Source organism: Bombus vosnesenskii, unplaced genomic scaffold, assembly GCF_011952255.1.
Source record: "Bombus vosnesenskii isolate JDL3184/JDL3185 unplaced genomic scaffold, Bvos_JDL3184-5_v1.1 scf7180000013397, whole genome shotgun sequence".
Classification (NCBI taxonomy): Eukaryota; Metazoa; Arthropoda; class Insecta; order Hymenoptera; family Apidae; genus Bombus; species Bombus vosnesenskii.
This window is the reverse complement of record NW_022883022.1, coordinates 498230-522642: the sequence shown is the minus strand read 5'-3', so window position 1 is coordinate 522642 and position 24413 is coordinate 498230. Positions and strand designations below refer to the sequence as shown.

The window sequence follows — 24413 nt, the reverse complement described above, 5'->3', positions numbered from 1 at the left end:
TACTCGGACACGGTGGAACAAACTCGGCGATAATCGTCGAGGTCCGGTGGTTAGTGGTTACGCATGCAAGCGCGCAAGCGAAAAATGCTATTCGATCAAGTAAAAGCAAACTATCGACTCCCATAACCCTAACGTCTCTTACCATATTCGCTATTCGGATGAAGGTAATTACCGCTACCTGGACCGCTGAAACGTATAATTCACCGATCACTAGGACGATCATGCCGTTCCTTTTCTTCCCAGTTTTCTCTACTTTCGACACGACGCGATCTCTCATGCGGCCCGTAAACCAGAAACTCTAACCGCCGATCATTTAGCAACCGATCGCGCGTTCATCGACCATAATCGGCGCCAACCAGGCGCGTTTCTAACGATTCTTATCTACTTACTCGAATACTTTGTAAGGTGTGTGATGATAGGATTGCTGCTGGACGGGATTTCCGAACACGGCCAATGGTCTCAGTGGTATGTTCTCCTCGATACCCGTGAGCTTAGGATCCATTCCCATTTGGTTCATCGCACTGTCGCTCAAACCGCTAAATCACGTTTCGTATGATTTTTAATCGTCGCTTCGACATTCCGTCGCTCTCGTTTATCGTTCGTCACGCGTATCGTCCTTTACGTATATCGATACTAACCCTGCTACGTTTGGCACAACTTGATGAGATCTCGCGGTAATCTGATTCGGCGGGTCGTGTCCGCTTCCTCTCTGAAGCGACGAGTACGGCAGGAAGTCTATGGAGTTCGTCGGGGAAGCCTGCGGATCCAAACGAACGACATTTTAACGAATCTTCCGTATCTGCGCCTCTTTCCTCTCCAATTCTTGCAATTCTTTCGATCGAGGAAATTGTGGAAATCGCGCTTTACGTACATACATTTTACTTACTCTTACGACTTGTACAGTCCTCTGGATATTTACCTTAGTCGTGGAGTTCACTTTGAGCGACCTGGCTCGGTTAAAATTGTGATGTCCCTTCCTCATACTCGACCAAACGCTGCCGAACAACGAGTGGTTCCTCTGTAAAGCGACAAAGAGTCACGTTAGTTCGTGTTCGAGAAAACGAAATTTACTATCGCGTATGCGAGCATCGATACCCTGTGCATAGGTTCCGGATTGTCGTCGAGCAGTTCTTCCAAGTTTCCGGAAATGGCTCTCTTCAGTTCGGGCCCGGCTTCGTGCAACGTTCTCAGACCAGCCTTTAACGAAACGATAAGGCGATTAGGCTACGACACCGAACTGACACGCGTTTATCCTTCTTTCTCAAACGTACAACGTAGAAATTGTACGTTCGCGTTTCCGTCGTTACTTTTCGACAATCGTACGTCGCCCAGAGAATATACGTTTGCCACAAGTATTACCTGAAGCGTGACGGTGTTGTGGCTCTCCTTATTACCGTCCTTCAATTCTTGCTCCTTGCGCTTCTTGAATCTTCTGAAGTAATCCTGGATCAGGAAGGTGGCGTAGAATTTGCCCACGGTCACTTCGTCGTCGCCTAGAAGATTCACGATCGATCAACTGATCCTCGATGAAACACAGTGGCTAACTGAACTAAAGAGCAGCGAGAAAATACCTCCGGGTGGCGGCACCACCTGATCCAGAAGCTTCGGGCTGGTCCTCTTCCAAATTTTCTTGATCACGGCTCTCAATTCTGCGTTAGCGTCGTCGATGTTTCCCTCGGTTTTAATTCGCAACGACGTCCTCACCACGGCGAACAGAGTCGCGTTAAACAGCACCGTACCGTCGCTGTTCAACGGCATATTCATCGAAACCAGCCTCTGCAGAATTTGACAAGAACGAGTTTCGTGTAGAAGGACGAAACGATTTAACGCCAGACGATATCGAGACACTAACTTTACAGGCGACGCGATGAGGGCAGAGTTTACCGAAACCCAAGGGCGGAGATATCTTTCTGAGGAGAGTGACCACGTCCAGGTGCTTGATACGACCTTTCGCATCGGGATCGTACTCGGACCACAAACGAATAAACTCGTCCAAATGGTGAGGACCCAGGATCGACCAATCCCTCGTCAGGTAATCGAAATTGTCCATAATTACAGCGACGAATAGATTGATGATCTGCGAAACAAGTTGCTCGTCAATGTCGAAACGAAAAGAAGTACGAGCGACCTGAGACTTTCGCGCGATACCGTAAAACGTTGCAGGTTACTTACAAGGAACGAGCATAAAACGTAGAAAGATATAAAGTAGGGAAATGCAATGTCGGATCCACAACCATTGTGATTATTCACCTCGTCGCTGTTCGGGTCGCATTTCACTTTACCGGGCTGCGCCGAACAGTCCAACATGATGTCTTGCCAAGCTTCGCCTGCGTCGTGTAAACGTCGATTTAACGTCGATTTAACGTCGAAACATTTAACTCTTAACGCTCCAAGTTTGCCTCTCAAGCACCACCGATGTGCGGTGTTAGAAATATTGTAATGAAAATGATGTTACTTCTGGGACGAATGAAGATTGTCTTTCAATGACTCTGATATTATTATTTACACGTCACTGTAGCATTTAAAATCCGACACTTAAAAACTTCGAAAAGTCGAAGTACGATGAGAATAAGTTGGAGTTGCCGTAAGTTAATTCACAATTAAAAATCGGAGCGTTAAGGGTTAACAGACTCGTAATTATTCGATTGGAAGTTTCGACGAACACGTACCTGTAGCCGATCGAAACAACACCAGCACCGCTTGTGGGAACGACTGGAAATTGTTGTTCCGGTCTATCGACGTATCGTCGTCGATCGCGATTTTTCCAAATACCTGAAAAAACGCACGAGCTCTTTTGTCTCTAAACGTACACTGCGTTTTTGCCGCTAATCATTCGGGATACGATGGTATACGTGGGCGATTTCGCTAGACTCGAGATACGATGACTGGTGAAAAGGCGTTCCACGGCAGATTTTTGCGAACTCGTTACACGTGTCGTAGAAACGATGATCGTGATAGAAAGTTTCTATAAATATCGGATTACTTTCGCGATATATGTAAAGCGTATTCACGAGTCTTGGAAATTGGCGCGCCATTCCGAGTAATTGCTTTCACCTCGTCGTGTCTTACCTGCATACCTATCACGGCGTAAATGAAAAATAGCATTATAATTAGCAGAGCTACGTATGGCAGAGCTTGGAAAGATTTGATGAACGTCCAGAGAAGCGTTCTGATGCCTTCGCCTCTGCTCAGCAATTTCACCAGCCGCATCACTCGAAACAGCCGGAAGAAGTTGATGGAAATGATGGTGGAGCCAGGCTGAAAGTATAAGATTTTAACGTTGGCCGTTTAACCGTCTGATCGGATAAAACAGTGATAGTGCGAGCAGAGCTGTCGCCGAACAACGTACATTGACCTCGGAGTAAACGATGTCGATGAAACTTCCAAGGACGATAATGAAGTCGAAAACGTTCCAAGCGTCGCCAAAGTAGTTCTGTAATTAATCGGTTCGCGTTAATTGGTACGATTTGTCCGACTGTAGAGCGACGGAACATCCATTATAATCGCGTTGTTTGTTTCGTTTGACTTTCTACCTTAAATCGAAAGGCCGCCAACTTAAAGATAAACTCCAGGGCAAAGACCGCGGTGAAGATCATGTTAAGAACGTCTAACGCTTCCGTGTAGATTTCCGGTTGTCGATAAAACTTCATCGCTAAGGTCACCGTGTTAATCATGATCAGAGTGAAAATGGTGTACTCGAACGGCTGAGATGTGACGAACCACCACACTTTGTACTGTATTCGATGCTTCGGTATGTATCGTCGCACTGGTTTCGCCTTTAACGCGAACTCGATGCAATTCCGCTATGCAATCACGTGAAAAGTTTCTACATGTATACGACACGTACACGAGATGTACACTCCCTCCCGTTCATAAGTATGCGTTAGGACACCCGATGGTCTCGTGCATTCGATTAATTTCGAAAAGACCAGCGTGGCACTGCTTTCAACTTAACTTCAGCTTTAACTTTTAACTTAAACTGCCTTTGCATCGATCGCAGATAAACAGCGGATCGATCGTGAGTGTCGTTCTACGTCGTTGTATCTCTAAATACCTGGAAACGTTCCAAGATTATCGGATAGAGACGATGCTGGAAGTATAAGCCGTGTACAGTGCGAATCGATGAAATTTTGATCGCAACGTGAAACGTACAGGCTCTGTGTAATGGAAACGAGAGAAAAAGTGTCCTGATATTTATGAACGGTGGTGTATACGAGACGTAGGTATACGAGATATCGTGGTTGGTAGCCGGTTGGTATTCGGCAAACTTACCTGATTCTTATCGAGCTCGCAGTTTTTGTACTCTTGCTCACCCTCGTTCTGGAAAGTGACAATAACGAAACCAACGAAGATGTTCACCATGAAGAATGCTATGATAATGATGTAAATGATGTAGTACGCGGCCACTATCGGCCGAAAATTATGAATTGGTCCATGATCCTCCTTGTTAGAGTCGATCGACACGTCTAGTAATCTGTTGGGAGAGAAAATGCTAAGCGGTGTGCACCGTGGCTGGTGGCATCGAGCTTGTTCGTTTATCTTTTCTTTTCGTATACCGCTGTTAGCAATGGCGCAACGAACGATTCGATATTGCGAGAAGAAAGAAAAGAAACCTGTGTGTCCCGCTGGAAATACACTGGTTTTGTCGATTACGAAATTCGAAGAGGAGCGGAAGGAAGAAAGAGAGGAAAGTAGAAGAAGTAGTGGTGCGGGTGAACGCGGTAGACGACGCTTGGTTACTTACGACGGCCAGCCTTCGAACGTGGACACGGTGAAAAGCGTAAGCATCGCTTTCGCAACGTCGTCGAAATGGAAACGTTGCTGAATCCAACTTCTCTCCTTCATCACCGGCTTATTGATATCGCCGTTGTCGTACTCCAGGTACGTACCCCTGAAATTATCAACGCGACCACCAATGTTATTCGTTGTGGCTGTTTCGCTTGACCGATCCGATTTGCGGGAATCGTCGATGTCGCCGTTACTGGGAACGATAAACCGCGGACAAAAGGAAAACCTTCGTTTTACCTCGATGTACGTAGCGACGACACTGAACGATATCCCACGTTTGGGGCTTGCGTTTGTTTGCGAGATAACTTACTGGCATTCGTCCTTCGTCATTTTCGATGCATCGGAACAATAGAAAAATTTGCCCTATACAACATAAAAATTCCATTAATGCGAAGCAGATCGCTGTCAATTAGAGGCTTCGCGCAACCTTTTTCAAAACTGTCGAACGTATCGATACTCTTGATATACTTTTACTCCTACGTTTCTTTTTTTTTTTTCTTTTTTTTTCTAGAATCTTTAACGCGTTTCCAATGTATCTATGGTCGTCACGGAGATCGTGGAAAATCCGACAAATCGGTCATTCTTTCCATACGATATCACGAGTGTCGATAAAGTGGACATAGCGTATCGTTAATTGGCCATTCTCTGAAGCAAAGTCAGTAAGTAGCTAGTGATCGAGCAAAGTAAAAGGAAAGAACAAAGAAAAATTGAGAACTGGTAGAATGAAATAATAATAAAAAAAAAAAAGATTAGAAAATGAAAAAATATATACATATACATGTATATATACATATATATATACACATGTATGTCATTCCGTTAAGCGTGCACGATAATACGAGTCTATACGTGTGAAATATATACAAAATGTAGGCCGTGGTGCAGGCTGTCTCGTTTGGCCTACGTCGATCGAGCGACGTGGCACGTACGCGAGTAAAATCGAGAGTCCAGAAAATAGTTGTCGCAGGTTCTTCCGATCAACACGATCGACGATCCGATCGTTTCGATCGTTTTCGACGGAGTATCAGCCGTCGAGCAATTGGGAACAAAGCTCGTCGAAGCATCGCGACGTGTTTAATTATCAATGGGGCAACTGTTGACGTTTTTTCGCAGGAGTTTCGTTCGCGAACAGACTTTAACCCGTTAACCAAACAAGACGAGATCGTTTGCGATTCCTGGCCTCTGCTAGACGCAACAACTGCTTCTTTATTCGTAGATATTTTATTTTTCAACGATAGAACATTAGAACGTGGACTTTTAACCTCCGCCTAAATATACATCGTAGGTAGACAATTATAATCGGACGATTGGTAAAAATAAATAAATATACAGGGTGAGTCGATAGGAAGTACGAACCGTTTAAAATAAGCGGTTGTATTTAATATCTGTTGTATTTGTCGTGATATCTCTTAGAACGTCGGTCGGCACAAAGCTAGTTAGTTTGGCAGATATTTTAACTTTAGTTTGTCAAATTTCACGCTAATTTGACGAGTTAAAGCTAATAAATTGTTCGCCAAACTAACGGTTCTTCGGTATAAACGGAACAATGCTCTTTTGCGTTATCGTCCGACCGACGATACGAAAAGCATATACGGTGTTTAAAAAAAACCAGCGTGTTGTCTCGATATCTCAGAAAACAAGATGTTGGAAAAAGCATCTGAAGATCCAACGTGATTCGTTAGAGACTTTTCTCTACGAAACCAATAGGAAATAAAATAACGTAAATTTCGATAGTGCTACTTACCGACTCACCCTGTACATAAAACGATGTTTCTCCGTCTGAAGAAACTAAAATTCGAAAACGTGCATCTTCAAAAATCCTGAAGAATCTACGTGTTTTTGGCGATAGACGCTTGGACCAGTGGCAGTTGCAGCGTCAACGAGTCGTTTCGTTTCCATGGGAAATAAACGTACTTTGACAGAGACTGGGATCGACACTCGACTCGATTCGTTCGTCTTAGCTTTAGCTTTCTCGATCGTAGAAGCTTTCGGTTAACGTGTTAAAGAATGAAATTTCGTATTCGATGAAAGCCCTACGCGCGATAGCTACGATTTCGACTTTCTGGTTGAGTGTTTTCGAAAAGAACCCTGCTCGAGATCCACGCGGTTTAATCGCCTAGAACCAGACTCGTTGCAACGACCGTTGCAGCACGACGAATCGTACGTTTCGAAACGACGAAGCTGCGCATTGCGATTCGTTCGATTTTCCGGATAAGCCGTGGAAAGAACACCGAGTGCAGCGTGGGTTTCTTGATCGTTCGTTTCGTTGCCCCTTTAAGAGCATCTAATAATTGGATCGTACGAAACGTTTGGATCGAGGAGTCTCGTTTCCTGATTTCGTGAAACCACGTTCGCCTTCGATGCGAACCACGATCGTTACGATAGAAAACGAGTTCACATGCATTCGTAGGTTTTCGTTGGCCGTTGTCCCGAACGGCAACCACGAGATTTCCAGGTTGGCTGGCGCTACACTTGCTTCTAAGCCGCTTCTACTGACAATCTACGACTATATATCTGTGCATCTAGACGGGCTGCTCTGTTTCGAGCTTCGTTATCACGCGACGCGATACTCGTCTACTCGTAAGGTTCGAGCGATAGCGGCGAGTGTCTTCCAAGGCGATAACTAAAGGCGAGAGAAAGGCTGTTTGCAAGTGTGCAACTCGATAACGAACGGAGTTGAAATTTTGTTGGGACGGAGAGCAGTGGAGCTTGGCGATGGCGTAGATGGACCAGGCTAGGTTTGACTCGTGGTTCCGGTATATTTGCGCGTTCGATCAGCATGCACTACGATCAAAGCTTCATTCTCACATTTACAGCGAAACTTGCATGCCGATATGTTAAACGTGTTGTCTATCCGATATGTTCGATAGCTACGTATTCGTTAAAGCGTTCGTTAAGCGACGGTGACGAGTAAGAACGTTACTCTCGGTGGATGTTACAGCCCCGGCTGGTTTTCTCGGTGAAGCGTTCGATCGTTTAACAGCGTGTGTTACCGTGCTCGAGGGTGTTATCGTGAACGCAGAGAGCGTGTCTCTGCAAAGGGTAATATTGGCAGCAACGAGGTATCCTCGAATAGGTTGATCGATCAACGTGCCAGTTTCGTGCTCCACCTTACCACGATCCTGTCCAACGTTCCGATAGAGCATTATCGATTCGTAAGGAGGACACCGACTAATGAGCACGAGGAGCAACCGATCCTTTCACCGTGTACACGAATTGGCCGTGATAGCGGAACGTTGCAAGGCGATAGAGTTCCATCGATATTATTTACGCTCGACGATTGCCTCGTTTGCCGATATTCTCCTTTGTAGAGTCGAAGAAGGATCGAGAAAAAGTAGTCGGATCGAACGAGTTTCGATGGGCCGATCGGAGTGTGCAGCGCGTCGCGAAATTCGGGGTTCGCCGAGAAGGTAAGTTAAATCGTGCGAAAGAGGAGAGACGCGAAATTTTCCACGGCGACTAAACGGATGGCGATCGGACAGCGGCAATTTCCGTCAACGCGAATGGCACCCCGTATTTCGCGAAGGAAATTTCCATTTCCGTGACGCGTCCAAAACTTCCGGTTGTAACGCGAGGCCGTCCGCGTCGCCGAACAACCGACGGCCAAATAAATCAAACGGAGTAAAGAAAACAAGAATAACGAAAAGCAAAAAGACAGAGCTGAAGAGAAGTAGTAGTGGTAGTAGTAGTAGTAGCAGTAGTGGTAGTAGTAGTAATAGTAGTAATCAAAGAGTAGAAGAAGTAAAAGATAGAGGTAGAGGTAGGAGAAGAAGAAGGAAGCGAAAGACGAAGACGTAGAAGAAGAAGTAGAAGAAGAAAGAGAAACGAGATAGACGTGGTAGAGAGAAGAAGAGAAAAGTTCTCGTTGGCTTAGTATAAACTTTCTAAGTGGTGGTGGTTGGCTTTACCTTAAACAGCTGTACCCCGATAACAGCGAACATGAACTGTAGGAGATAGGTGACCAACATAATGTTGCCGATCGTTTTAATGGCGACAATCACACACTTCACTACGTACTTTATACGTAGTTGGTTGAGGGCAGGCGAGCAGGGCGAACGAGCACAGCGGGGAACACGGGATCGTGAGACAGACAGACAGAAAGAGAAAACAAAGAAAATACAAAGTAGCATTAATCAAGGGTTTGGCTAGTTTCGCTCGTGGAGCTAGGTATCTTAATTACGAGGGGCTTTAGGGCTGGGGCAACGGGAATTTCGCTATTTGCCAACGTATCGTCGTATCATTTCGATCGTTGCACGCTTTTCCTTCCGCGTTTTCTCTTTTTCATTCAAAAACCTTCTTTCTTTCTTTCTTTCTTTCATTTCAATTTCGTTGCTCGCGTTCGTCTTCCCTTAATCTCTCTGCAACGCATCCCTTTCGTTTTCCTACCCTGTTTTCTCACCACCTCTCGGATCGCGTACGAACGGGCGTGCGTTTCCTATTACATTTTCGCATCGTAGCATCGATTTGCATCGAGACGTCGCTTTCGTCGGCTTTTCCCTCCGCGAATTCGTTTCGTTCTCGCGACACGGCGTTTCTCGACCACCCTCGTTCATCGTCAACGATAGTCCCGTCTTTCAGCCAGTCTTTTCGTCCCCCTTTTCCGTTTTCCTGGCTTTCGTTTCTCCTCTTTTTATGCTCTCTCTCTCTCTCTCTCTCTCTCTATAGTTTCCTGTTTTATCTATTCCGCTTTTTCTCTTAAAATTTCTCTTTTCGTGAATCGTGAACTAAGCCCTCGCCATCCATCCAACCCACTAGTGCTCGATGTTTTTCCTCGGCAATGCACCTATGGGGCCTCGTACGGGATAACGTATGTTCTCGTCGAATCTAATCTTCGGAAACCTTCGATCGTAATTGTTTCGCTTTCGATCGTCGTCGGCTAGGCAAAACTTTCGTCGCTGTTCGTCGCCGAATCGTTTCGCGGATCTCGATCGCGATCTTCTTCCTTCGGCCGTACGTTGCCGTCATATACGCTGGCGTCGGCACGCCGATAACGCACGATCGACTCGACGTTACGTTCGACCGCGCGCAAAATAAAAGAAAAGTCGAATTTTCTGACGGCAGAGTAGATAACGGTGTACGTATCGTAAAAACTTGTTGTTCCTTTAAGCGCTTGGTTTCTTTAGTCGATGGAAGCGCTGTGTCTGAGATACACGAGCAAACCAAACTACAAGAACGTTCTTCCGGTTCTGACGACGGATCTGTTCGATCGTGAAGAAAAGTAACTGGCATCGCAGACGCGTTATGCGTAACTAACACCTTCTGGGATATTTCATTCGCGATCTACGTTTCACAGTGTTTCTTTGTAAAAACCTCTCGAGTTTCATCGACCGAAGCAGGACTTTTCCGACTGCCAACCCATGTAATTTTCACCCTCTCGCACTCTTTCCAGGCACCAAGGACACGTTTGTCACTCGCCTTTCGCCTCTCGTTTCGTCGACCGAACGCAACCGACGCAAATCGTCGGAGGCTCGGCGATCGAACCAAAGGAAACTGCATCATTGCAGCTTAAACGATCGCTCGTGAATCGAAGGAAACGGCGAACTAAAGCGTCTGGCTACAACTATCGGGTCGTTGACGATGCATCGACGCGTGAGAGACGCGTCGAGGCTCGTGCGTGTGATCGTTGATATCGTGGAGGAGCGCGTAACGACGAGGGATCGATACGCGGCGAAACTACGTGGTCCGCTTCTGTCTAACCATTCTAAAGCTAATTAAACGAAGCAACCAAGGTACACTATGCTACGACTCGTCTAAGTTTGCTCGCTAAGCGTTTCCTCCGCTGTCGAACTTTATTTCTAGCGATCGCGGCAAACACCAGCTACGTTCTAATCGTAGCGCGCGAAAATATTCGAACGCGTGGATAATTCTTTCGGAATATACGCGAAATTGTCCAACTTGGTGGAAATTATGCTCGCCGGTATCGCGACGAAACAGCGTGGCGATTCTCTCGTTGAAATTCGAAAGCGATCGTCCTTCGTCTTCTTTTCATTTCGATGGAAAAGATAGAGACGCGACTCGAGGCAATTCTCGCGACGTGTATATTTTTGCCTACGTATTTTCGTAAAACGAGCATTCAGCAACGAGCGTTCGAATATCTCGGCGAGCCTTGCGTAGCTAAACGAAGAAAATGTAGAATCGATCTGTGTTCGAGCGACGATTATACGTACAGTCGATACGATGAAATTCCGATCGAGGACGGGACGAAAAAAATTCTGCGAGTAGACCGGACAGAGAAGTGCCGTGATGCTTCGTTTCGAGGCAATTGCGGAAATCGACGAGACAAAAGGATAACGCGTTGTTCGACTCTCTGCTTTTTCTACGATTCTGTCTGGAATCTCGAGCTCGAGACCGATGCTTGCGAAAAGAGTGGCGGAACACCGAGTCCTTTCCTTCTTTCCCTTTCCTTTCTCTCGTGTTAATATAGCGGCACACCACTGCAACGCTCAGCCGGCACAAGCATGCAATTTTCAAACAATCCTCTACTATCGGTTTTAACCACGCAGCCTGTAAACGTGAGTCTCTCAGTGTCGTGTCGTGTCGTGTCGTGTCGTATCGTACCGTGTCGTACCGCGTCGTATCGTGTCGGTGTATCGAAACACGCGTACGATCTGGACCAACCATCGTCGTCGGTAACATCGCCGGTATACATCGGATCGATAGATATCCTTCAATCACGCGGTCTTTCGTTTCACCACTCGATTTACCCGTTTGCGCGCGATATTCTTCCGCGGCCTTTTTGTCATCGCGTCCGACAACGGTTGTCCGTTTCGTATCCGCGTGTCTTTGATATTTAGTCTTCCAGCTACGGAGTCTCGAACGACCAAGTAAAGGCAAAAATAAAAAAAAAAAAGAAGACAAGGGAAGAAAGAGGAAGAGAAACAGAGACAAAGACAGAAGTAGAAGAAAGAAAGAGAGGAAAAGAGAGACAAAGAAAGTCGTAGGTGTCCAGACAAAGGAGAAATAAACGAAGATACGAAAGCCAAAGTCGAAAGACCAAAGACCATATAATAGATCTTGCGAAAAGCCGCTTTCTGTAAAATTGTTTCCTCCGAAAAGTGGTGACGTACACGCATACACATATATAGATAGTATGTAGATGTATGTGCGCGACAGCGAACTTCCATCCCGTCTCTATCTACGTTCTTTTTTCTTTTTTCTTTTTTCTTGTCTTTTTTCTTTTTCAGCTACCATCTCATCTCCCCCCGGTCACTCGTCTATTACGTGAATCGTTCGATACGTAAGTATACGTTATAGTACGTATAGATATATTTGTTGCTCGAAACGTAACAAAAGGACAAGAAAATGAAAAGAATCGGCCGCTTCCCGGCCAGCTGTCGATTACGATCGTCTTTCCTATGCTAGCACGATAGTTTAGTAGAAACAGTGTTCCATCAACGATCTCGCGAGAAACGATCCGCTATCGATCGTCAGCAACGATCGCGACAACTCTCGCATCATTCGGCTGATTCGCGTACGCAAAGAAAAATAAAGCCTCGCCGCGCGTTTCGCGTTTTCTATTATTTGCAACGAGTTGCCACATCGTTGTCCCACGAACGACGCGTAACACAGTGGACGATCGTTCGTAAAACTACGACAAACGATTTTACTTTCCTGTTAAAGTGATCGCGATACAAGCCAACGGTCTTTCACGCAACGGTAACAGTCTTTTAAGGACAAAGAAAGTGCGACTGTTTACGCGGCAACGTTCGAATCGATGGTAAACGCTCGTGAAAAGATCGCGAATGTAAATGAACGAGTTGGTCGCGTTCGCGTAAAAGCGATCATCTCGCTTGAAACGAAATTCGTTTACAAAGAGCGTAAAAGTGTCGCGAACAGGGGCAGTCGTTCGATCGTTAGGCTACACGTAATATCGATGGAAAGAAAGAAAAACGTTCGAGGGAAAGAAGAAATCAGGGTAATCCCAGTGAGAGGTTTCGGGGAGAGAGTGTCGAGACAAGAAACCCAATGAACAAGTTACACGCAAAACAGTTCGTTTCACAGGGAAGGTACCCAGAGGTGCATCTGTCGGAAAAAACAACGTTTGCTTCGTGCCCGCGCCTCTCGACGATTATTTCTCCTCCGTTTCTCCTCTTTCTTCTCCGTTCTTTCTTTTCTCTTTGTTCCATCTATTTTCTTTGACTCGAAACGACGATACGCAATGCACAGAAAACGGAGAAAGTGGCGAATAATCGTCGAAGAAGGCTGTCGGGATGTCGAGCAAAGGCGTACCGAGGTGGTAGACGAATTGGTAGTAGTGAGTTTGGTGATGGTGAATTATCTCGGCGTTGCATCAAACGTATGTGAAGTAATGGATGAACGAGAATGACGATAATATATGCATATAATATCGGATCGTAAGAGAGGGCTGAGGGGTCAATGAGAGGGGGGTATCGAAGGTTTTGGTTGTATATTATGCCACTCTAGTGTACTACGAGAGGTTGGAAGGAATGTCCCAGGACCGTTTAGTGTGCGGGGCCTGGCAATCCTACCTTGAACAGTTGTACGCCAATGACGGCGAACACGAACTGCAGGAGGCTGGTGACGAGGACTATGTTTCCGATAGTCTTTACCGCTACGATGACGCACTGTACTACGTGCTGGGTTCAACATTAATTATAATGTAGATTCGCTCCTTTACAAATGAGATTACGTGTGCCGACTAATTTATTACGTCGGATGTCACTCGTTTTTTTTTTTAATCAGTCTTTTTTTTACTTCTTACTTTGTTTTTTTTTCTCAGAATCGTTTACGTTTCTTTTTCTTTTTTTCTTTTCTTTTTTCTTTTTTCTTTTTTTTTTTTTTTTTTTGATACTACTCTCCGAATCGCAATAGGAAACTATGGACGTAGAAGAATGGAAACAAGATAAATTACACATGGACGCGAAGTAAGTTATATCGGTTCGTTGATCGAATTTATGAATTCGTTGGAAAGAGTTTCCCTTGCAATACGGAAGATTCGAAATGTTTCACCAAAGTATCGGTAAAAGTGTCGACTTTGAAAAGCAATCGCGAGCAGTCTGATACCGTGCAGACTCGATGGATCGGCTTTGCTAGCTTCGAAAGAACAATTGCTTGAATTTTCACGTAACTCGAATCTAAGATCGCAACTGAAAGCTACTTTGGTATCAAACGTTATTCGTACGTCTACTTCGGGGCATGTGCTATATCATCCGGGACCGATTTGGCAAGTTCGCTAATTGTTCGTGGCTAACGAGCGAAGAAAGATACCTTTAATCCCTTGGCACGATTGATGGCGCGTAGAGGTCTCAACACGCGTAATACACGCAGTACTTTCACCACTGAAAACGCGCCGGAACTGAAACAGAAATGGTGAAATAAACGTCTGGTTTTACAGGCTGTCGCAGAAAGTCGATGGTGAAAAGTGGCGGTCAAACTTCAGGAGCAGACGGTAGTATCGACCGAAACGATTAAAAGAATTCTTTGTGAATTCTAACGTGAAAAACGTACTCGAAACGTTAGGAACAGATATTACGTTTTTCTTCAGAAATTCGTTTCTTCAACGCCAAGTCGATGAAGGTAAACGCGACGTAAGAGCAAAGCGCGCTCGTGAAATTTGCCGCAGAAAGCTTTTTGAAACGTCGAAAAGTAAACGTTATTTTACGGAGAAGGAAACGTCGTATAATTCTTACCTGAAAGACATAGAGATGAGAGAAGAGCACACGACCAAAAGGTCGAGCAAATTGAACGCCGACCGGCAGAATGCACCGTCGTGTATAATAAAACCGAACGAGATCATCTTTAAACAGATCTCGATCGTAAATACCGTGGTGAAAAAATAGTCAAAATTCAGTAAAATCTACAACCACGAACAGCATGGTTACGGTGGAATTTAAACGAATATTCGTCGGTCGTCTTACCTGATTTCTATAAGAGGACGCGCGTAAAGGATCTTCGGCCGCTAACATGGCCGAAGATATCATGATACATACGAGGATCATGTTGCTGAAGTAGCTGTGGTTAGACAGCCAGTGGCAAAACACTCGAAATCTGAAACACGAACGACGGAAGTCGTTGGAATAGAAAAGTATCGCGACCAACCACGATTTTTGTATACAGGGTGGTTGATAACTGGTGGTACAAGCGGAAAGGGGGTGATTCTACGCGAAAAAAGAAGTCGAAAATATAGAGTAAAAATTTTTCGTTCGAGGCTTTGTTTTCGAGAAAATCGACTTTGAATTTTCGCTCGGAACGCGTGCACTTTATCGCGTTATAACGTACCGCGCGCGCACCGAGCGAAAATTCAAAGTCGATTTTCTCGAAAACAAAGCCTCGAATGAAAAATTTTTATTCTATATGTTCGACTTCTTTTTTCGCGTAGAATCACCCCCTTTCCGGTTGTACCACCAGTTACCAACCAGCCTGTGTATAAAAAATATGTTTTCGAAGAAGCACGGTAAACGTCGTTGGTACCTGTTCGTTTGCGAGAAGAGGAAGAAAGACGAACCGGCTGGAATCGGTTCTGTCTTCGTAGCCATGTTGAATTCGGACATTCTTCGTGGTCTAGCCGATACCTCGTGATCCGCACCGTCATCTGGATAAATTAAACAGCAGGTAATTGTCATCGACGACGAACAAAGTACAAAGAGTGAATTTCCGAGACGTTTGACAAACGAAAGAAGAAAGCGTAGATACCGTGCATCTCGTTGTGTTCGACTTCCTCCTCTTCCTCCACTTCCTCGTCGGATTCTATGTTCAGTCGCACCTTGGCGTGATTGTTCGTATCGTCGCTTTTCTCCGACCTGAGGACACGTTAATCGAATGAATCTTAAATCGTATTTATCTATCGATTTGCATATTATACAGGAAGATCGCTTACGTTTCCGTGTCCACGGCTGCCTCGTAATCCTCCATCGTTTCGTTAGGATCGTGTTCGAGGTCGGTTCCACCGCCTTCGTCCTCTGCACCGGTTCCTTCGCCACCGTCATCACCCTGTTCCCCGCTCACTTCGTCTCTACTCGCCGAGGCACTGTGCTGTTTATTCTTCTCCCCCTGAGAAATCCACGAATTCGTCTGTTACTCGCCATCTATTTGTCACTAGTTGGACAGGCGAGTGAATCTTTGTGCAAAGATTAGGATTCGTTTTGAAAAATCGTAGGGTACCGTGGCGGCGCGACGAACGTCCAAGGCCGGCGGAAAAATATGCCGATCGAGAACGGTTAATTAATACGGCAGGAAAATCTAGCGTTCGTTTCGCGCGAGATAGTTTGTCTATTAATAAGCAAAAAGAGACGTTGACTCGACGTCCTATTTAAAGTAGAAGAAACTCGAGCCGTGGATCTCGTCGAATTTCATGAAGCATCGAAGCGGAATCAACCCTCGCCCTCGGGTTAATACTCGAGAGCGATCGATTTTTCATTAGCTTATCGAAAAATCACGAACGATTAAACCTTCTAACGCGAAGCTGTACACGATAGACGCGATGATACTTCGCCGTGAGGGTTCGTTTGTTCGATAACGAAGACGACACCGATAGCTCTCTTTCCTCCACCTTTGCCACCGCTTTTCACGCTCGAGTTACTTCGCGTATTTACTTCGAAACCGTTATAGAATTTCGTTATATACGAAATGTGGTCAAAAAGGCGGACGAACGAATAGAAAACGATAGCGAACAATAATGGAGCGAATGTTTCTGGATAACGGTTTTAATTTCGGAGTATCGGTATTCGATCGGGATGACCCCGATTTCGCGTGCGTCCTTTGTACGCGGTACGTAGTTCGCAGCAACAGTTGGAGCAAACGAGGCGTTCGGTTTAAAGGAGATGGCATAGTTGTGGGCGATTCAGCGTCGTATTAAAAATCATTTGCACAGCGACGTTCAACCTGCTCATAAAAATATATCGCGGTAGATCTAGCTCCCTCCAAGGTCGCACGGAAATGTCTTATCCGTTAAATCTTTCAGCTCGTAAAACGGTTGACCGAAGATTCGTATCTGCTTGGTAAAAATACCAGCAAATAAATATACGCGAAAATGTACGTTTCGTTAGTCGTGTGCCAATGCGGTACCCGGCGTCAGGTAGAAAAAGTGTTTTATAGAAGATGAATATTAAATAAATAATTGCGTTTCGTACGTTGATGTTTCTCGCGTTACGCTATGAAAAGATTCGAATCTCGGACCAAGTGCAACAATTAAATCTGCTTTCACGTTGCCGCGAAATATCTTTGGAAACCATTCATCGGCATTCGGATTTATGCTGCGCGTTAATTGCAAACATCAAGCAGGTCAGCAGCAGGTTGAATATCAACAACTATGGTTTTATGGCGCGTAATTAAAAATTTGTTACGACCAGAAAACAGCGATATTTCTATCGGGAATTCGTGGCCGCCCTAGATACGCGGTCGGATGAATTACGGCGCGTCGAATATTCGCAAGGTACGCGCTTTAAGACGCGTAACGGGCAATAAAAAGTCGGTCGAACGGCGTCGAAGCCGGCGTCAACGCTGGCGTCGCGACGCCTTCTGTCGAGGCAGTCGTGATTACCAGCGCGTCGGCAAACGAGCCTTCCCACTCGATGCTCTTTGAGAACGATAAAACGGCTGGCATTCTAATTTTCTTCGCCCTTGCAACTATGTAAACGCGACGACCAAACGTTTATTCGCGCGACACCGTGACGCTCGCTTTTTCCAAATGCGTCGAACGTTTCAACGTACTTACCAGTGCTCGTTTAATCCTTGGCATACCGTGGAAGATGATCGACGTTTTTTTACCAAAAATAAAGAAAAAGAGATTTTTAAAAGATTCCGCGGATCTTTCGTCCTTGTCACGTAGTTTTTAGTTATTTTGCAAAAATGACCGCGATTAGTCTTTTTACGTGTCCGTTTCTACGAGTCGGAACCAACGACGTGACGCGTAGAAAAGACGTTTGACACAGCTTTGGAGAAAGATATTAGGTTGTCGGAAATGTTTCTTTCGTTTCCATAATAGATGAACAACAATTTCTGTTTTATATTGTTTTATTGAATTAGGCACGATCCATTTCGTTATATTTGTAGCCGCGGCAAAGTTTCTGATCGGGCAGTGTCACCCGTATTCGGGTGACGCTTATTCGACTACTTGCGAAGGATCGTCGTAAGTGTTTGAAAAGATATTGCACAGAAAGTTATAAAAGTAATACGGAGATGGTTTATTAAGAAAATTATTTAGAACGTAAAACTTTGAAGCATTCTATACAAAGCTGAGGTTGGTCGGGACAATTTGGACAATAAGTTGTTGTTTTCTTTAAATTCTCTCGTGTGTTTGGTCGGTCCGTTCGACGTCTTTATCCGCATAACATAGTTTGCATGCGCGTCTAATGCTTCTTCCGGAATCATTTTTCCGAACGATGATATTATACCGACTCCGTCGAAGACAAGGATTTTCTGTATTTTCAGACAACCCTAATAATTTTGCAGCTAATAATTCTCTAAATCTTCTAATAGTTACATCCTTCCTTGTTGCAATTTTGTAAACCGTCAAAGCGTGTACAACAAAAATTCCCAGAAGGAGTTGAATGCCAAGTTTTCGATACTATTTGATTCCTTTTCTAACTGTGGCGATGTAGCTGCACATGAGCTAGAGGACAATTCGAATCATGTTGTTGTTTTGCCTCGGAGTATCAACGCCGTTAGAACATACGTAACGTAATAATAAATGTAATAATGATATGTAAATGTATGATATATAAATGTAATAATAAAAATGTAATAATACGTAACGTAATAATAAAAACTCTGTCAAACAAAGACGAACTTAAACTTTCCGCTACTCCCTTGACCAGTAAATAAATAAACGCGATCCTAAGCTGAACAGATTTTCAGTCTCGGTCTCGAGCAATTTTAATAGCGATCAATAACAGTTTTTAGCGAATCAGTTAGTACCGAGCTTCTCAGCGAACATTCTCCGTATTTATTCATTATTTTCAAACACATTTGACGGTTTTAACATCGAGTCATCTCGTCGTTTAAACCGACCAACCATCCTCTACATATTTCTATCATTACGTTCGCGCATAATTCAATAACCCAATATAAAACAAAAGACATTGTGCGTCTATTTTATTATTGTTATAACTTTTCGGACAACCTAATAGATAATTGAGAGACCAATTGATATTTTACGAACGTGATAGGATAAAACGGAACATCGAATAGACGATCGTTCGACTCACTGGATATCGCAAAAGATACTGTTACGTTCGTACGCTAGATACGGGCGTCCTGTGCATTTTTGCACCGCGAGATTTGCCGCAAATGCGTCAAACTACCTACGAGTTTCGCGATATACCGTTTCGATTCGTATGAAAAGAGTCTACGCGATTGCATCGATGGCGGATGACGGGCCAGCCGTTTGAATTTAGACGAAACGATCTCCATGGAAATTTATGAGAGCGCGAGCGTATTTTAAAATTGAGAAAAGCTCACCCCCTCTTCGGCTTCTTTCTCGATGGCAGTTAACGATTCGGCATCGGCGAGGTTGTCGACAGCGATGGCCAAGAAGACGTTCAGTAGGATATCTGCAATTGTCTTGGTCAAGGAACGTTAAACGAGGATAAAAATGTGTTTGTCGCGCGTAATATGTACCCTATGGTTCGTAAATATTGTCGGATGGCGTATCGAATGGAGGATGGAAAATTACGTAATTGGACGAGGCTCGTCGCTGTTTGCGTATTTTCACGGTAAAAAGGATACAGTTACCGCATATAAAGAGAATGATGAAATAGAAACAGGCGAGCATGCCAAAGCTTGAAACACCGCCATAGGCTCTAATTCCATCGTACATAACGGCGTTCCAATCTTCGCCGGTTAATATCTATAAATTGTACGACGACGTTCGATAGTCGGATATAATCGATTTAAGCTTCGACGGCGCGTTCAAAGCGTTAAAAAACGTGCAAGCTTACCTGAAAGACGGTTAACAAACTTTGCCAAAAGCTGTCGAAATTGTGACGGGGCTTGTTCTGTAAATCGCTAAAATTGAATTTTCCACCAAACACCTGTGAAAAAAATGGAGAATGTTAGAGCCTCGTTATCCATCGACGATGGACGCGGAGAGACGAGAAAGAGCGACGAATCGTACCTGCATGCCCAGCAGGGCGAAGATCACGATAAAAAGGAAGAGCAGAAGCAACAAAGACGCGATCGATTGTATGGAGTTTAAAAGGGAAGCCACCAAATTCGACAACGACCTCCAATATCTGTAAAATTGCATCGCGTTCGTTTAAGGTAAATGCGTGTAGAAATGCGCAGCGTGTTCCTTGTAGCGGGTGACCGACAGACCTCTCCGTGTAAACTTACTTTGTCACTTTAAATACCCTGAGCAACCGGACGCAACGGAGAACGGAAACGCCGAGCGGTGGCATCACGTGAGTATTCGTGAGGATCATCTCGGTGATGGAGCCGATCACGACGAAACAATCGAACCGATTGAAGAGCGAGACGAAGTAACCCTGTTCCAATAACAAACGTTTTTATCGAGAGAAATTTTCCTTGAGAAACATCGTTTGCCGTGAAACTTACTTGAAATCCTAAGCTATACATCTTCAGCATCATCTCCATGGAAAACAACGCGATGAAAAACATGTTTGTGATCTCTGCGTAACCGAGAAGCAACGGTATTTTAAATGGAAAAGTAAGGTGCAACGCGAGGCATAATGAATCTGCATATTGGAGAGAATCGAATGTTGGAATATCAAATAGCAGCGAGAGGATCGCGTACCTTGAAAGTCATCCAACCAATGAGGTTGATTGTAGTGTTCGGTGGCCAGAACGCCGGTATTCAGGAAAACCAATACTATGATCAACCAGTAGAAAACCTGCGACTTGACTGCTTTTCTGCACGCCCTCCTCATTCTTCTGTTTACCCTGTGAATTTCCATTGCAAATTCGTGCGATCAAAGGCAAGCTAAGTAGCGAGGCTCGCTTTTCCACCTTCCGCTTTCCCCTTTATTATAACTCGCTTCAACGAAATAAAACAAGAAAGCGCGTCTCCACCCTCCTACCTGTCGAAATCCAGCTTTTTCCTTCTCCACAACGATTCCTGTTGAACCCCTTCCTCGTCGCCCTCTAACTGATCCGTGCTTTCCATCTCGTTCTGTTGTTTCGCTGCGAAAGTCGTTTTATTCTTATTATCCGTTTGCTTCGTACACGAGACAAACATCCCTATACCGTACGAAGCATCAGCGGAAAGTAAAGAAAGAAAGACGGGTAGATTTTGCAGAAGTTTGCGAGTGGAAATTCGTGGAACCAACAAGCTGTTTAAATAACATCGTCGTTCCTAAGTAACGGAATATATCGATAGATTTGTCGCTAAAAGCTAACGATCAGTCTGCATTACGAAATTAACCGTCGATCGACAATTAGACGAACAATGTAGAATTTTAACTATTTTGGCGCGGTTAAAGTTTTGCAAAGTCGTTCGCGATCTACGTCGTCCTCTGTCTCGTTAAACGTAAATCGAAATCTCTTGTATCTTTACGGACACGTTATCGAAGGTATCGAGGGAACAGAATCGAAACTGAGATTCGTTTGGCTTCTTAAAAATCGTAATCCTCGAGTTTTGCATAGATGCGTTTAATAAACCGCTCGTAGGTAACTCACTTTTGCCGTCCTGCATCTTCGGCTCGTCGGTTTCCGGTTCGATATCCTCGGCCTGGGTGATCCAGTCCAGATAGCCCCTCAGGTCGTCCTCGATCTGCTGCTTCTCTCTGAGTTTGTGGAAGTCGCCTCTCGCTTTTGCTTTCTCTCTCTCCTTGGAGAATTCGCTGCACCGGGCAAAGGTACGTTGGTCGCAACGCGATATCAGAGACGCCGACGAGAAGTGTAATTGAAACGCGCGCGAATGAAACGGAAATCGAGAGTTGCGTGCGAGTTTCGCGTAAATAACAAAAGGAACGAGAGCAACAGCGAGTTGCTGGTACAAAGCGAGGGGACTTGACTCGCAGTCCCTTGTCCCGTGATGCGACACAAGCTGACAATCTTCCAGATTATCCGCTCTATTTTTCTCCCCGGGGCATTCGAGCCGTTTTATCGTTTAAAGCGGAACGACGACGAATTCGCTGTGCACTTTGATAAGACGCGCTTTTACGGCTCGGTCGTCTAAGCCACCGCTACGTAACGTAGACAACAAAAGGGATGTTTATATTTAAATCTTTCTTAGGAGACTGCGACACTCGAGGATCGATATATCAACCATACATATAATACATACGTCGGAGATGAAAAGATATCGGGGCTTTTCTTTTGGAATTTTTGGGAACACCCGTAATACTCTAGTCTAGACTCTTCATTATAGCTGTGCTTAAATAATAAAACTTAGAAGTAGTTGTTTATGATTTAATCGGATTATGTGTGCCCGAGAATTATGACAATAGGCTTGGGCTCGAAGTGACACAACGGGTCGCTGAACGTAGCCACGGTCACGGGATGGACGTTTTTACCTAAAAGAGGTATCAAATAGTTGTACAGCTCTCCTTAAAAATACAGTTGACCCGAGGGATACAGAGAGGTACGGAGAAGAGTACATAAGCGCAGTTTGACTTGGACTGGAGAAGTTAGTTGAGTTCTACTTGTACTGTGGGCAAATTAGTTGAGTTCTACTTGTGGACGAGTAAGTCGAGTTACACTTGAATTGTGCGCCAGTGAGTTCAGTTCGACTTGCACTTTGGAAGAAAGCACATTTGCTACCCCGTTGACCGTGGATTCGTTATTGAGCCTAAGATCATTGCCATTTGCGTCTCGAGTATCTAATTACCACGGTTACTTGTCAAATTCTGTGATGATCATATTTGTACTAGTCAACATCTTCTCTATTGCATAACAACAATGTCTAATCCAAATGAAGATTCGTTACACGCCCCTAACCCTAATGAGAACTCGACACACATATATGTCAACTATATATACAGGGTGGTTGGTAACTGGTGGTACAAGCGGGAAGGGGGTAATTCTACGCGAAAAAAGAAGTCGAAAATGTAGAATACAAATTTTTCATTCGAGGCTTTGTTTTCGAGAAAATCGACTTTGAATTTTCGCTCGGTACGCGTGCACTTATAACGTACCGCGCGCGCACCGAGCGAAAATTCAAAGTCGATTTTCTCGAAAACAAAGGCTCGAACGAAAAATTTTTATTCTATATTTTCGACTTCTTTTTTCGCGTAGAATCGCCCCCTTTCCGCTTGTACCACCAGTTACCAGCCACCCTGCATATGTATGTATGCATATATGTATAAGAATAAACTCGGTTTTACGAACTTCACGTGTGGCGAGGCCGAGTAAGAGTTTCAGAAAATATCGTAAAACCGAGTGGGATTTCGAGCCGTAACGTGGAAATTAGATAAAACGAAGATACGTTAACCGTGGATAATTGAAAGGAGAGACAGACACGGCCGGAAATGGAACAATTCCGTTGGTTATTTCGGTAGCGTAAAAGTCGAAAAAGACGTAACCCGAGGCAGCTGTAGCGTACGTACGCGCATTGTACGCGTACGAATACGTTGTATTACGAGCCCGAGGAGAAGTAATTTTAGTAGCGAACAATGAATCCGTTATGCGACCAGCCCCTAACGATTGATGTACGTGTATTTATACGACTATTTGTCGCGTAGTTTTAAGAGGTAGAAACACGCTTTATAAAAATAAACCGACCGTATCGTATGGCCGTGTTACGTTCGCGTAATTCGAAAGAAGATGGAAATGCGAACAAAATTAGAAAAGAAACGGGACTCTGTCGTAGAAATTGCGTTTCGCGTCTTAAAATATACCTGGCGAGCAAAATGAAATCGTAATCTTATCGTAATTAACGTCGCGTTGCCGATCAACCGTTTCGCCAGTCGCTTTAAACCCGTTTCTTTCTATCTACTTGAAGAGAAACCTTGTTTACTTCTCGTTCTTATCTTCCCTCGCGTTACAATGACTTCTCCGACCAATTGACTCGGCCAACTCAATTTTCCTGGTCGCTTAATACTCACCCGGACAGTACACCGAGAATTAGATTCATCACGAAGAAAGCTCCCAGTATGACCATGGAGATGAAATAGATCCATTGCCACGAGCTTCCCATCGCGTCTTCGATCTAAGCCAGCAAACAGACAGAAAGAAAGTATGAGATCGAGGATCGTTCGCGAATCGTATCCACGTTCCACGAAATCGATCTTACGTTGTAGAGTACGTCGGTCCAGCCCTCGAGCGTAACGCATTGGAAGACCGTCAACATGGCCAAGCCGAAGTTGTCGAAATTCGTAATACCCCAATTCGGACCTTCCCAGAATCGCCTGCTACAGTAGTACTCGGGTCCCACGTTATCGCACTGGAAACCGCCGGACCCACACGGAATTGGGTTGTCCATGATCGCGTCTGTGAATCCATTTCAAGAGGATATTTTCTTTCTCTACTTTTGCTCCGCTGCCTTGTCATCTTCCACATCGTATACAACTGAATCGCGATTATACAAATGGAATCCAAGTAGAAAACCGATTCGACAGTCGAATATTTTAACAGCTGCTATTTTTTCTACGGTTTATATAGTTTAATTATCGTTATACATATTACGTTGTGTATTCTGTACTTTTTATACACCGTCGCAAATTTCCCATAAACGAACGAAGATCCGCGAGTTGGGTCAGTTTAGACCC

General features: G+C 44.6%; 1 protein-coding gene across 19 annotated transcripts in view; it reads right to left on the bottom strand.

Moving 5' to 3' along the window:
• LOC117237686 (muscle calcium channel subunit alpha-1) overlaps positions 1-24413 on the bottom strand; it is a 42060-nt gene that overhangs the window by 9722 nt on the left and 7925 nt on the right. For 8 of the 19 annotated variants that reach the window (XR_004494050.1, XM_033501936.1, XM_033501937.1 and 5 more), the window contains exons 6-39: positions 23939-24135; positions 23751-23854; positions 21382-21545; positions 20784-20886; positions 20501-20646; positions 20302-20375; positions 20080-20231; positions 19862-19979; positions 19686-19778; positions 19474-19594; positions 19207-19298; positions 15626-15798; positions 15442-15548; positions 15220-15340; positions 14667-14796; positions 14439-14605; positions 14017-14104; positions 13278-13385; positions 8697-8804; positions 5099-5151; positions 4745-4891; positions 4273-4474; positions 3534-3803; positions 3350-3433; positions 3070-3258; positions 2670-2772; positions 2173-2327; positions 1853-2077; positions 1572-1776; positions 1360-1493; positions 1096-1197; positions 920-1018; positions 639-757; positions 390-536 (exon numbers count right to left, since the gene is read on the bottom strand). Coding sequence is in view for 18 of the 19 variants with exons in the window: in XM_033501936.1 (XP_033357827.1) it covers positions 390-536; positions 639-757; positions 920-1018; positions 1096-1197; positions 1360-1493; positions 1572-1776; positions 1853-2077; positions 2173-2327; positions 2670-2772; positions 3070-3258; positions 3350-3433; positions 3534-3803; positions 4273-4474; positions 4745-4891; positions 5099-5151; positions 8697-8804; positions 13278-13385; positions 14017-14104; positions 14439-14605; positions 14667-14796; positions 15220-15340; positions 15442-15548; positions 15626-15798; positions 19207-19298; positions 19474-19594; positions 19686-19778; positions 19862-19979; positions 20080-20231; positions 20302-20375; positions 20501-20646; positions 20784-20886; positions 21382-21545; positions 23751-23854; positions 23939-24135 (4600 nt within the window). In the remaining variant the exon portion in view is untranslated. Of the gene's footprint in view, positions 1-142; positions 187-389; positions 537-638; positions 758-919; positions 1019-1095; positions 1198-1359; positions 1494-1571; positions 1777-1852; positions 2078-2172; positions 2328-2669; positions 2773-3069; positions 3259-3349; positions 3434-3533; positions 3804-4272; positions 4475-4744; positions 4892-5098; positions 5152-8696; positions 8805-13277; positions 13386-14016; positions 14105-14438; positions 14606-14666; positions 14797-15219; positions 15341-15441; positions 15549-15625; positions 15799-19206; positions 19299-19473; positions 19595-19685; positions 19779-19861; positions 19980-20079; positions 20232-20301; positions 20376-20500; positions 20647-20783; positions 20887-21381; positions 21546-23750; positions 23855-23938; positions 24136-24413 lie in introns of all 19 variants that reach the window. The other 11 variants (XM_033501947.1, XM_033501948.1, XM_033501951.1 and 8 more) reach the window with 5 other exon arrangements.